General features: G+C 52.6%; 1 protein-coding gene and 1 long non-coding RNA gene across 6 annotated transcripts in view; one reads left to right on the forward strand and one right to left on the reverse strand.

Annotated features, from left to right (window-relative positions):
* The window catches only part of ZDHHC19 (zDHHC palmitoyltransferase 19), a 43091-nt gene extending 39242 nt beyond the window's left edge, over window positions 1-3849 (reverse strand). Inside the window, exons 1-5 of the mRNA XM_072725775.1 lie at window positions 3725-3849; window positions 3324-3445; window positions 2804-2943; window positions 1865-2037; window positions 632-737 (exon numbers count right to left, since the gene is read on the reverse strand). Of these exons, the coding sequence (XP_072581876.1) occupies window positions 632-737; window positions 1865-2037; window positions 2804-2943; window positions 3324-3445; window positions 3725-3849 (666 nt within the window). The remainder of the gene's footprint in view (window positions 1-631; window positions 738-1864; window positions 2038-2803; window positions 2944-3323; window positions 3446-3724) is intronic.
* LOC140594407 (uncharacterized) lies at window positions 1911-10680 on the forward strand. Of its 5 annotated transcripts, XR_011995121.1 has the most exons (7): window positions 1911-2041; window positions 2206-2623; window positions 2882-2982; window positions 3334-4001; window positions 4607-4922; window positions 8882-9007; window positions 10223-10680. It is a non-coding gene; the product is annotated as an uncharacterized lncRNA (long non-coding RNA). The 5 variants fall into 5 exon arrangements; XR_011995117.1 differs by having other exon boundaries at window positions 3334-4922; XR_011995120.1 differs by having other exon boundaries at window positions 3334-4922; window positions 10226-10680.
* Window positions 10681-13664: the final 2984 nt, after the last annotated feature.

Genomic DNA, 13664 nt, shown 5'->3' on the forward strand with positions numbered 1-13664 from the left:
AACTCCGGTCGTGGCTCCCAGGCTTCCCCTGAACCGAGGCTCTGTTCTCCACCTGACTTTCCAGGCGTCTCAGCTCTGGCCAGTCCCGGGCCGCCGCTCGACCTCCCAGGCCTGTCTGAGCCCCGGGGAGCACCGGCCCCGCCCCGCCCCGCCCCGCCCCGCCCCGCCGCCCTGGGGACCCGCAGGCACCGCCCCTCGCCCACGCGCGGCTCCCGGAGCTCCGCCCGGCACACGCCCCTCCCCGGCCCGCCGCGTCGGCAGCGGCTCTTCTCGTTCCTTCCTTTTTTTTTAAAAAAAGATTCTATTTATTTACTCATGAGACCGAGAGAGGCAGAGACCAAGCCGAGGGGGCAGCAGGCGCCACGCAGGGGCCCGACGCGGGACTCGATCCCGGGCCCCGGGGTCACGCCTGGGCTGCAGGCGGGTGCTCAGCCGCGGAGCCCCGGGCGCCCCGGGCAGGGGCTCCCCGACCGCACGGTGGGCGCGGACCGACACCTGCGCGCCCAGACGCAGGCCCCGCGGGCGGCGCATCTGCTGGAGTCCGGGGCAGGCGGGACCCGAGACCGTCTGGGTCAGAGGGCCGGGGGCGGGGGCGGGGGGGGGCGGGGCCGGGGGCGGGGGGGCCGCGTACCTTGCCCTCGTAGGAGCGCTCGGCCGCGCTCACCGACGCCGCCTGGATCAGCAGCAGCAGGGACAGCGGCACCAGGAAGCCGGCGGCCGGCACCGCCACCACGAGGCTGCGCCAGCTAAGGAGCAGCGCCGCCCCGGTCCTGGCCCCGCCCCGCGGCCCCGCGCTCCGCAGTCCCCGCCTGCAGCCCGCGCCCCGCAGCCCGCGCCCCTGCAGTCCCCCCACCTGCAGTCCCTCCCACCCACAGTCCCCCCACCTGCAGTCCCTCCCACCCACAGTCCCCCCCCACCTGCAGTCCCCCCACCTGCAGTCCCGCCCCCCTGCAGCCCGCCCACCTGCAGTCCCCCCACCTGCAGTCCCGCCCCCCTGCAGTCCCCCCCACCTGCAGTCCCCCCCACCTGCAGTCCCCCCACCTGCAGTCCCGCCCCCCTGCAGCCCGCCCACCTGCAGTCCCCCCACCTGCAGTCCCGCCCCCCTGCAGTCCCCCCCACCTGCAGTCCCCCCCACCTGCAGTCCCCCCACCTGCAGTCCCGCCCCCCTGCAGCCCGCCCACCTGCAGTCCCCCCCAGCTGCAGTGCCCCCCACCTGCAGCCCGCCCCCCTGCAGTCCCTCCAGTCCACCTACAGTCCCCCCACCTGCAGTCCCCCCCACCTGCAGTCCCTCCCGTCCACCTACAGTCCCCCCCACCTGCAGCCCGCCCCCCTGCAGTACCTACCATCCACCTACAGTCCCCCCACCTACAGTCTCCCCACCTACAGTCCCCCCACCTGCAGTCCCCCCCACCTGCAGTCCCTCCCGTCCACCTACAGTCCCCCCACCTGCAGTCCCTCCTGTCCACATACAGTTCCCCCACCTGCAGTCCTGCCCCCCTGCAGTCCTGCCCCCCTGCAGTCCACCCCCCTACAGTCCCCCCACCTGCAGTTCCCCCACCTGCAGTCCCCCTCACCTACAGTACCCCCCACCTGCAGTCCCCCTCACCTAGGGTCCCTCTCACCTGCAGTCCCCCCCTACCTGCGGTCCCCCCCACCTGCAGTCCCCCCTCACCTGCAGTCCCGTCCACCTGCAGTCCCGCCCACCTGCAGTCCCCCTCACCTGCAGTCCCTCCCCCCACCTGCAGTCCCCCCACCTGCAGTCTCCCCCCATAGTCCCACCCCCACCCCCACCCCCACGGCCACCAGGGCCTCTGCCCCTGACTGTGCCCCCAGCCCCCCCCCTGCGAGGCTCCCCGGAGGATACGCCATGGCTTTGTCCAGGGAGAAAGGCAGGTGGGTCGTGCGCCCCAGGAAGATGAGGCAGGTCACCAGCATGGCGCCCGAGTAGAGGCATAAGGACAGGACCAGCAGCAGGAAGAAGCGGAAATTGCGGTGACCAATGCAGTTATTAACCCACTTGCAGTGGTGGTCAAAGTCCTGGGTAAGAGGGAGGGAGCAGGAGTGGAGGGCACCCCCACATCTGAGACCCTACCCCCTCCCTGACCCCTGTTCCCAAAGGCCACCTGGCCTTGGCCCCCAAACTGGCTCCCATCCCTAGGGAGAAACCCAGCCACAGGGTCCCTAAGGCCAGCACTTCTATTACAGCGCTGCCGTCTCTGGGGCCACGAGGGCACGCGGCAAGCGGCCTTTGGACGCAGAGCCTGCCTGGTCTTCTGGGGGACACATCCCGGTGTGACTGTGCTGGACATAGAACATCTCTGGGTTCTGTTTCCTCATCCATTGAATGAGGGTAACAGTACCCTTCCCAGCCGGCCTGGTTGTAGGGACCGGAGAAGACGGCACATCTGCAAGCCTCTGCAGGCTGTGACACGAGACAGACAAGCCCTCAGAGCCCAGGAGAGCCTCTGGCCTGGACGCGACAAGAAGCCAGGCGAAGCTTTCCTGGCCCGGCCTCCAGCCAGCCCGAGGCCCTCGGGCAGCCAGTGCCAGCAAGCCTGGGGTACGACGGGAGTGGCCTTCTGACCCCCTGGACTGAGCAGGCCCTGCAGAGTGTCATGCGTCCGTGAGTGTCAGCATGTGCACAGGCAGGGGCTCACCTCCCTGGACAGGTGCAGGTGCCCAGGTGGTGGCCTGCACGAGTGACCAAGAGCGGTCGGGAGTTTCGGGCCCCCTTGGCCTCTAGCCGTCCTAGGAGCGGTTCCACACTTGCCGGGCCCGGGGTGAGCGTGAAGAGGGCACTCACTTCCACACAGATGTTGCACCAGGGACAGTGGTAGGTCCGGGGCGGGCAGTGGAAGCAGCACTTCTGGCACCATTGCAGGCGGAAGGCTCTGCGGTTCACCCACACCACGTGCACCATCGTGGGGCCCTGTTCGTCGGAGCCTGGGAGGGAGGAGGACGGCGGCGGCAGGAGGCCCTCCGGTCAGTGTGCTGCTGGGGTAGGGAGGCCGGCTCCAGCTGGGGGGGGAGCTGGGCGGGGTGTCCCGGTCCCCACTGAGCAGAGGGCACCAAAGGGACGGTAGGCCTCCATCCGGGAGAGTTCCATGAGGACTCAGCCCCCCGAAACTGAGTCGGTGTGGTGGGGAGAAGGAAGGGGGAAGTGAGGGCATCGGGGAGCCCCGGGAGAACCTCCCGAAATCTGTTTTGCCGCGTGTCCGTGGCTCCCAGCGGGAAGTGCCAGAGGCAGGCTCCGGCATATGAGGGTGCGGGGAAGGGTGCTGAGGCCGGAGGGACGCCCCCCCACCCCAGGCCCGGCGCCTCACCTTGGTGCAGGATGCCGGGGTCTGAGAAATTGAGTGAAACCAGACTGAAGACCGTGAGGACGCAGAGGAGGCCCGTGACGAGGGGAAAGGCCCACTCCCCGTTCTGGGCCAGCCACCTGCAACTGAGACCAGCCGGCGCTCAGCCCTGACCCAGAGGGCCTGAAGCCCCCCAGCCCCGGACCCGTCACTGGGTCAGAACCCACACACGCCGGAGCCCGCTCCAAGTACCCAGGCTGGCGACAGACCCCCGGACACCCCACGATCAAGCACGGCCCAGGCCTCTGCACCTGCATCCGGCCTGGAGCACCCCCTCCCCTCACCCCCTCCCGTACTTCCCCTGCCTCCCTGCTCCCATTTTCTGCCCCGTAGGGACCCCGCGGCCGTGGGGGAGGGAGGCTCACGGGAAGGCGAAGAAGAGGCCACTGAAAATGAGCAGCAGCACGACGTTGAAGGCGGCAAACAGGCTTGGGAGGATCCAGGGAAGGGGGGCCCGAGGGGGCAGATGGGGCGCCTTCAGGAGCGGCATGGCCCGACCGCCCTCGCCCCCAGGGGAGACCAGGGCCACCAGGCTCCCTCGCCCCCGCCGGCTCTAGGAGCCCCATGGCCACAGCAGCCTCGGAAGCCACAGCCTAGGCTGGAAGGGAAGAAGTGCCAGTGTGACATCACAGAGGCCAAGGGGTAGGGAGGCCAGGGCACTGGCAGAACCGCCTGCAGGCGCTGAGGGCCGCTTCCAAGAGCAACCCCCCCACCGTCACCACCGCACCCCCTCACCTGTGCCAGGGAGTGACAGCTCCCCCCTGTGGGTTGGCTTCGAGACGCCTGAGATCAGGGGGACACACGAGCCGCTGGGTGACTGTACTCATCCTCCCAGGCATGGTGCCAGCCAGAGCAACGGTGGTTGCTGTCCACCCTATCTCGGTTTTCTTTCTTTTTGTCATTACACCATGGAGGGGCAGCTAAACAATTCTCCAGGTTCCTTTGTTTCCAGGGTTGGCATCATGACACAATTCTGGGCAATGAGACATAATTAGAGGTCTGCTGAGGATCTCTAGAAAAGCTTTGCCTTGTCCCTTTCTTCTGGTCTTGAACCCACATGTGCCGGCTGGCGGGACCATCTCGAACCCATTAGGCCACAGCAACGGCAGCAGGGTACACAGAATGGCATGGATGGCATCGTTGAGTCCCTGGCCCAGACTTAAACTGGCTCTCTCTGGGCTACTTATTATATGAGAGGATAACTGGGTTTTCTGTTACATGCAGCCGACATTTGTCATTTGTTTTAGCTACTGAGCATCTGAACCCCTCTGTGCTTGGAGGATTCCCCGCACTGTACGTCTTCATGAAGGGCAAAGACCATTCCCTATATCAGTTGGAGCCCAAACTGCCAGATACTCACATTCAAAGCCTCTCCTGCAGCTGGGGAATAGCCCTGTGACCCAGCGCCACCAATTAGCCTCAGAACCGCCGCCACCAACCAAGTTGGAAATCTTTGGAGATCCAGCAAGCGCACATATTGTCAGAGCCCTGCGTGTTGAAGTGTAATGGCCTTTTTGAAGGTCACTTTAATTTCAACGGTGATTGTGCTGTTCTTCAACATGGGTAAGAGATGCGATGCCGGGGGTGCCTGGGTGGCATGGTCCGTTGAGTATCTGGCTCTCGGTTCCTGCATCAGGCTCCCTGGGGAGTATGAAGGCTGCTTGGGATTCTCTCTCTCTCCCTCTGCCTCTCCTGTTCGTGCTCTCTCTCTCTCTCCAAAATAAGTAAATATGTCTTTAAAAATTATGCAATTCTAAGAGATCTACTTTGGACTAAGTAGGAATTGGACTAAATGAACTGGAACATTTTGGGGAAATTAATTTGATCAAAAACAGAGCAAAAGTCCCTCATCAATGCACAATTATTGTTACTTATATTTTCTTGTCTATAGAAACATAGTTTTTCTTCATGACATTCAAATTACCGGGTTAAAATCAATGTAGTAAGAATGCTATTTTTTAAGGGGCACTTGGGCTGGCTCGGTCAGAAAACTGCTGACTTTTGATCTTGGGGTTGTGAGTTTGAGCCCCACCTGTGGTATAGAGATTACTTAAATAAATAAAACATTTAAAAAAGGGACTATGGGCAGCCCGGTGGCTCAGTGGTTTAGCGCCGCCTTCAGCCCAGGGCGTGATCCTGGAGACCTGGGGTTGAGTCCCACATCAGGCTCCGTGCATGGAGCCTGCTTCTCCCTCTGCCTGTGTCTCTGCCTCTCTTTCTCTCTCTCTTTCTGTGTCTCTCATTAGTGAATAAATAAAATCTTAAAAAAAAAAAAAAGGAATACTATAATACACTTGATTGTATTTCAAATACTATGGTTTAAAATTTTAGCTATTTTCATTTGTCATAATTAAATATAAATGTATATGTATGCACATTTAAAATACCTACATATTTATACATATTACAATTAATTTTTTTACCAGTATATGATATATATTACAACTAATTAATTTTTTTTACCAGTTTATCTATAATAGGAGAGAATTGGTAGCTTGGAAATGATCTTTGCATAACAGTCTGTTTTCTTTTTTTTTTTTTAAGATTTTATTTATTTATTTATTCATGAGAGACACAGAGAGGCAGAGGGAGAAGCAGGCTTCCCACAGGGACTCGATCCCAGGACCCCAAGATCATGACTTGAGCCAAAGACAGACACTCAACTACTGAGCCACCCAGGTGCCCCAACATGATGTTTTCAACATGATGCAATAAAAAGTTATTATGTGCTTCCTGCCAAACTTACTCAGTGGTAGAGAATCATGATCTCACCTAACCTGAAGGAATGATTTAATGGGGTCTATTCACTTATGTGCTTTTTTGTTTGGGGGAATTTTATGACCATTGACAATTAAAAGCAAATAAATGGAATGATAGGAGATTGCTCACCTCTTAAAAAGACTGAAAATGCTGTCATGTTACCTTCTGCTATGCCATGTAAGACTGTTAGTCTAATTAATAATATAGCAAATACTATTTATTTCCTATCTCAGGCACCTGTACTCTCATATAGCAACAGTTTTTTTAAGATTTTATTTATTTGAGGGCAGCCCAGGTGGCTCAGCGGTTTAGCGCTGCCTTCAGCTCAGGGCGTGATCCTGGAGTCCCCGGATCGAGTCCCGCGTCGGGCTCCCTGGACGGAGCCTGCTTCTCCCTCTGCCTGTGTCTCTGCCTCTCTCTGTATCTCTCATGAATAAATAAATAAAATCTTTAAAATAAAAAAAATAAATATTTTATTTATTTGAGAGAGAGAGCGTAAGCAGGGAGAAGGGGCAGAGGGAGAAGGAGAAGCAGGCTTCTCTCTGAGCAGGGAGCCCAAGGTGAGTGGCTCAGTCCCAGGACCCCGGGATCATGACCTGAGCCGAAGGCAGACGCTTAGCCAACTGAGCCCCCCAGGTGCCCCAATTATCAGTGAAGTCTTCATGGAACAGTTGTGGGGACCCATCACTTCTGTAGCTCACCCCAATAGAGATTCCACTCCCCTCCATTCTGATAACATTAGCTGCTAGAACACGTTATCGTGCCTTGTCATCCACATACGGTTTCTCTGCTCCTTTCATTTTTGTCTGAAAGTCCCCACTAGAAGCTGCAGAGCAGAAATCAGGTCTTCTGGAAGGAACAACAAAGAAGGACAGAAAGGGATACAGGGAATAGACACATGATTACAGACTTCCTTAGAACGAGCTCACGTGACTGGCAGGGCAGACACCTCGCTGTCAGAGTCAGTCTGTGGATTCCTTCCTCCAAAACCCCGCTTCTCCCCCAGCGCTGTTCCTCCCAGTGATTGGGATTATATTCACCCTATTGTTCAGATCAAACCCACCAAGTCGCCTGACTCCTGGCTTTGTCTCACGTCCCACATCCAGTTCACCAGCTCTGCCATCAAAATAGTATCTCACAAGTCTAAGCCACCACCCTTCCTTGCCTGGGTATCACAATAACCTCCTAACTGGCCTGGGCCTCTTCTGTTCTTGGTCTTTATTATTATTATTATTATTAAGATTTTATTTATTTTTTTGAGAGGGAGCACATTCGGGGAACAGGGGCGATGGGAGAAGGAGAAGCAGACTCCTCACTGAGCAGGGAGCCCGATGCGGGACTTGATCCCAGGACCCTGAGACCATGACCCCAGCTGGAGGCAGACGCCTAACCTACTGAGCCACCCAGACACCCCTGTCCTTGGCTTTCAGTAGACTCTGGAGTGGCCAGCACTCCTTCTAGAACTTAGATCACGGCCTCTGGTCAGAACCCCCCAACTCCTGCCCACCTCACTCAGAATAAAGTCCGAAGTCCTTACAGCGGCCTTCCCTGACCTGGCTCCTCTAGCTTTCTGATCTCATTCCTAACACCCAGCCCCTTGCTCGGGCACACGGGCCTCCCTGCTGTTCCTGACACACCTGCAGCTCCCATCCTGGGTCCTTCACACTTCCTCTCCTGTTTCCCTGGAGTTCTGCGGCAGAGCCTGCTAACTCACTTCACCCAGTGCTTTGTTCTCCCGGCGCCCCTATGCTGCACCGCCCCCCCGCCACCACCCCCCCCCCCCCCGCCCCCGGCCCTAGAATACACTCCTCACGGCTGGATCTCGGGTCAATAAATGTGAACAGTTAAAACATCTTTTGCATAATTTGCAAGATGCTTTCCAGAAAGTTTATACACGTTTACTGTTATGAGCATAACCGTATCATAACACAAACACAGTAAATAGTAACATAAAGTAAGTTCTCGAATTTTACAGGTGACAAATGACACCTTGATCTTTGCATTTATATCTCCTTGAATTACTTATGAAATTAAGTATTCTATAACTGGAGGTCATTTCCTTACAGTTGTTTCGTGAATTGCCCTTCTACCTCTTTTGCTTGCTCACATCTCCATGTGGAAGGGTTGGCGTACTTTTCTTTTTCCTGTGTGATAAATATAGATAACATAAATTTTACCATTTTAATCACTTTTTAGTGTCCAGTTCTGTGGCATTAAGTACATTCACCATGTTTTTTTCTTAAAGATATTTAGGGATCCCTGGGTGGCGCAGCGGTTTAGCGCCTGCCTTTGGCCCAGGGCGCGATCCTGGAGACCCGGGATCAAATCCCACATCGGGCTCCCGGTGCATGGAGCCTGCTTCTCCCTCTGCCTATGTCTCTACCTCTCTCTTTCTCTCTGTGTGACTATCATAAAAAAAAAAAAAAAAAAAAAAGATATTTATTTATTTATTTATTCTTTCATGAGAGACACAGAAAGAGAGAGAGGCAGAGACACGGGCAGAGGGAGAAGCAGGCTCCATGCAGGGAGCCCAATGTGGGACTTGATCCCGGGACCCCGGGGTCACGCCCTGGGCTAAAGGCAGCACTAAACCACTGAGCCACCCGGGCTGCCCTACATTCATCATGTTGTGCCACTGTCACCACCATCCTCTCCCGACATTTCTCGTGATTCCAAACAGAAACTCTGCACCCACCCAACAGTAACTCCTCCCTTCCCCTCCCCCAGCATCCCATAACCATTGTTCTACTTTCTGTCTCCAGGACTTTGACATTCTAGGGACCGCGCAGAAGTGGAATCATCCAATCTCTGTCCTTTTACGTCTGGCTTCTTCCACTCAGCATAGTGTCCTCAGGTTCCTCATTGGCCGTTAGCTGTCCTGAAAGCAGGTATGTTCTAGCAGGTGTCAGAATTCCCTTCCTTTTTGAGGCTGCAGCATACTTCATGCACATTTGGTTGATCCATCCATCTGCTGAGACATTTAGGTCGCTTCCACCTTTGGGCTGTTGTGAATGATGCTGCTATGAACATGGGGTGCAAATAACGATTCAAGCCCGTTTTCCCTCCTTTAGGGAACACATCCAGAGGTAGAAGAGCTGGGCCATAGGTCATCTCATGTACAATTTGTTGAGGAACTGCCATACGGTTTTCCACGGCAGCTGGACCTTCTTACAGTCTCACCCCCAATGCTCAAGTTTTGAATTTCTCCACATCCTTGCTAACACTATTTTTTCTGCTTTCTTTCTTTCTTTTTTTTTTTTTTTTTAATAATATCCATCCTAGTTAATGTCATGTGGTATCTCATTTTGCTTTTGGTATAGCATTGGGCTTTTCTTCTTGATTTGTAGGAGCTCTTTTATATTAAAAGTTTTCACTGTGTTTATTGCACATGTTTCCAGTCTGTTGTTTGATTTTTGATTTAGTGTGTAATTTTCTAAAAAGGTTCATTTATTTATTTGAGAATGAGAGCATGAACTTGTGGAAGCAGGGCGAGGGGCAGAGGGAGAGAGAGAATCTCAAGCAGACTTCACACTGGAAGTGGAGCCTGACGTGGGGCTTGATCTCATCACCCTGAGATCATAATCTGACCAAAATCAAGAGTCAGATGCTTAACCAACTGAGCCACCAGGTGCCCCCCTTTTGTGTGCCATTTTTAATGTAAAAATTTTTGTTGTTTTTATGTAATCATTTATTCATTTCCTTAGCACCATTTTACCTTACTTCAAAATTTCCCCCTCCTCTTCTATCTGATGAATATTTAACTACATTTCTTGCTTTCTTTTCCGTTGAATTATTATTTTTTTAATTTTTAAAAAAGATCTTATTTATTTATTCATGAGAGACAGAGAGAGAGAGGCAGAGACACAGGCAGAGGGAGAAGCAGGCTCCATGCAGGGAGCCCAATGTGGGACTCGATCCCGGGTCTCCAGGATCAGGCCCTGGGCCAACCGCTGAGCCACCTGGGCTGCTCTCCATTGAATTCTTTAACCTGAAATTAATGTACGGGTCAGATAGAAGGTAAAGGTAACATGTCTTTTCCTCACATCATTATAATAAATTATTCCAGCATTAGTTTTGAGTAAACTGTGTTTTCTCTCTCACAGCAGATTCTGACTTCTTCAGATACGCTAAGATCTGCGGGTGGCACTGAGAGGTGCCTCCCAGAACCCCTTAGGAATGAAGAACTCAGCCCCCAGCTGCTAGAAGACAGCCTCAGCTTTGGGGAGTGCCTCCCCTAACGAAAATTACTTCACCCAGGACCTAGCACCTTCCGCAGCAGTTTGCATCTAAGGAGTTATCAGCATGAAGTAGAAAGGCCCGGACACTTTGCCCCAGTGTGGACAATGCTGAAGGACCATCCAGCCCCTGTGTGACTACAAGTTGGCTGAGGCTGTTGTTGGGCCCGTATCACAGATTGACTTCTCTGCTCAGTCCTGCTTCCTTTCCTTCACTTTTACAGACATTGATCCCAAAATTATTCCCTAACAAGCATCCTGCACGCTAATCTCTAGAGTCTGTTGCAAGCTTTTTGTTTTATTTATTTATTGAATTTAGCACCATATATTTTGATGTTGGTGGTTTTAGAATCCAGGGGGCTTTTCTCATTCTTGGTTGTCATTATCTGAATCCCTAAATGTATGATGCTATGTGGTAAACAAAAAAGCATAACATGAAAATGTTAACTAATGAATAAGAAATGAGACCCCGCTCAAACATCATCTTTCCTTCAAACTAGCAGCTTTCCTTTCCTCAACTACAATGCAAAACACTGCCAAGTACAGGTACAATAATTTATTACAAAGTGACTTTTAAAATCTTGCAAAAGAAGCAGAATTTTATGATGTTGAAAGAAGTGATATTAGAACACCGTTTAAGTCACCCAAAAAGGGGCACTTGGGTGGCTCAGTGGCTGAGCGTCTGCCTTTGGCTCAGGGCGTGATCCCGGGGTCCTGGGATCGAGTCCCACATCGGGCTCCCTGCATGGAGCCTGCTTCTCCCTCTGCCTGTGTCTCTGCCTCTCTCTCACTCTGTGTCTCTCATGAATAAATAAATAAATAAATCTTAAAAGAAAAAAAGAAGTAAAAATCCTCAGTGAAATACTAGCAAACTAAATTTAAAAGATTATACGTCATGACCAAATGAGATTTATCCCAGGAACCTGAGAGCCGTTTTCAACATAGGCAAATCAGCCAGTGTTCCACTCTACATTAATAAAAGGAAAAGGGCAGCCCAGGTGGCTCAGTGGTTTAGCGCCTGCCTTCGGCCCAGGGCATGATCCCGGATTCCTGGGATCAAGTCCCATGTCGGGGTCCCCGCATGGAGCCTGCTTCTCCCTCTGCCTGTGTCTCTGCCTCTCTCTCGGTCTCTCATGAATAAATAAATAAAATCTTTAAAAAAATAGAAGGAAAAAAAATTTTTAAATATTTTATTTATTCATGAGAGACAGAGTGAGAGAGAGGCAGAGACACAGGCAGAGGGAGAAGTAGACTCCATGCAGGGAGCCTAATGTGACCCTCGATCCCAAGACCCCGGGATCATGCCCTGAGCCAAAGGCAAACACTGAACCACTGAGCCCCCCGGGGGGCCCCAATAGATGGTCCTCTTAATGCAGAAAAGGCATTTGGCAAAATCTAATACCATTGCATGATTAAAATACTGCACAGGCTAGGAACAGAAGGGACCTTTCTCAAAGAGCATTTATGGAAAACGCAGAGCTAACATCATACTTAGTGGTGAAAGACTGCGAGCTTTCCCTGTAAGGTCAGGAACAAGACAAATACACTTGCTTTTACCACTTTCATTTATTTACATTATACTGGAAGTTCTAGCCTGAGCAATTAGATAAAAAAAAAAAAAGAAAAGAAGGAGTAACTACCCACACGGCAAACCTCCGTCTGCAGATGACACAAATCTGTGTATAGTTAGCCTGAAGGAAAACACACACACACAATCAGAGCTAATAAATGAGTTCAGGAAAGTAGCAGCATCATTCGTAACAGCCCCAACGTGGAAAGAACCCAAATGCCCATTAACCGATGAACAGAGAAACACAATATGGCCTAGCCACAGCGCGGAATGAGGGGAGCACAAGGAGGGGAGCACCGACATGGACAAATCTTGAAAACCTGCCGAATAAAAGAAGGCAGGCACCAAACACCACGTGTGGTGTGCTAAGTTTCTATTTAGATAAGTGTCCGGAATCAGCAAATCAATGGAGAGGAAGTAGATTATGGTTGCCAGGCAACGGAAGGGGAAAAATTGGAACGGAGGAGATTTCTTTTTGGGCTCCTGGAAATATCCTGCTATTAGATGAATGGTGATATTGTACGATGTTATGAATACAGTACAAACCCCTGAATTATAGACTTTACAACGACTCAACAGGTGAGTTTTATGTTACCTGAATTTTGTCTCAACAAGACATTTTTTAAAAAAGAGAGAATGGCGGGATCCCTGAGTGGTGCAGCGGTTTAGCGCCTGCTTTCGGCCCAGGGCGCCATCCTGGAGACCCGGGATCGAATCCCACGTCGGGCTCCCGGTGCATGGAGCCTGCTTCTCCCTCTGCCTGTGTCTCTGCCTCTCTCTCTCTCTCTCTGTGTGACTGACATAAATAAATAAAAAAATTAAAAAAAAAAAAAGAGAGAATGGCCTTTAAATATCAAATGATTGGGCCGCCTGAGTGGCTCAGTGGGTAAAGCGTCTGCTTTTGGCTCAGGTCATGATTCCGGGGTCCTGGGATCAAGCCCCACATCGGGCTCCCTGCTCAGTGGGGAGTCTGCTTCTTTCTCTCCTTGCTTGTGCTCTCTCTCAAATGAATAAAATCTTTAAAAATATATATCAAATGGTTGAGGACCCCTAAGGAAAATGGATGAAATTTATGGGCTTTTAATATTTTGATTTTTCAAAAAATGATCCTTGCACTGAGAGGGCCAAAATTGAAGTGACAGGTGTCCTATCTATGTAATCATACAATTTTGTGATTTAAAGTAAGAAAAAAAAATGAAGAATGATTCATTCTTCTTGGGTCTAAAACTCAGTGTTTGACTGCAGCTGTCCAAAATTTAGAAGAATCTGAAAATTAGAAGATGGCCCAGCTCATCTTCTCCGTCCATACCTTAGCTAGGGATGGGCCGGCCTTGCATCCTGGCCATGATGGCTCTGGACTAATCTGTGGGTCACACCTGCTAGAAGATAGAGACTCTGCATGCGGCAGAAGTACCCTCTCAGAGGAAAGGTCCTCCCTCTCACCAACACCCCCGTCGCTCCTCTCTCCACTGTCATCCAACCTAAGAAGTAGCCTGGGCCCCCCTCCCCGTGCCGCGGCCTCCCAGCTCCTGCTGCCCAGGTGCAGACACAGAGCGTCTGTCCTGCCACCTGCCCTTCCTGCCTCCCTCTCTTCCCAATTCTGTCCTGAAGAAGTTTCAGAGAACATCCTTGGCGCCCTGTTATCTGCTCTGGGAAGTCTAAAGTTCAGGGCTTGGGACAATTAAGCTCAAGGCCTCTCACCAAGCCAGAGATGAATGACCCAGGGAGCAAGTTGAGGCA

The sequence above is a fragment of the Vulpes vulpes genome, chromosome 1 (assembly GCF_048418805.1).
Source record: "Vulpes vulpes isolate BD-2025 chromosome 1, VulVul3, whole genome shotgun sequence".
Taxonomy (NCBI): Eukaryota; Metazoa; Chordata; class Mammalia; order Carnivora; family Canidae; genus Vulpes; species Vulpes vulpes.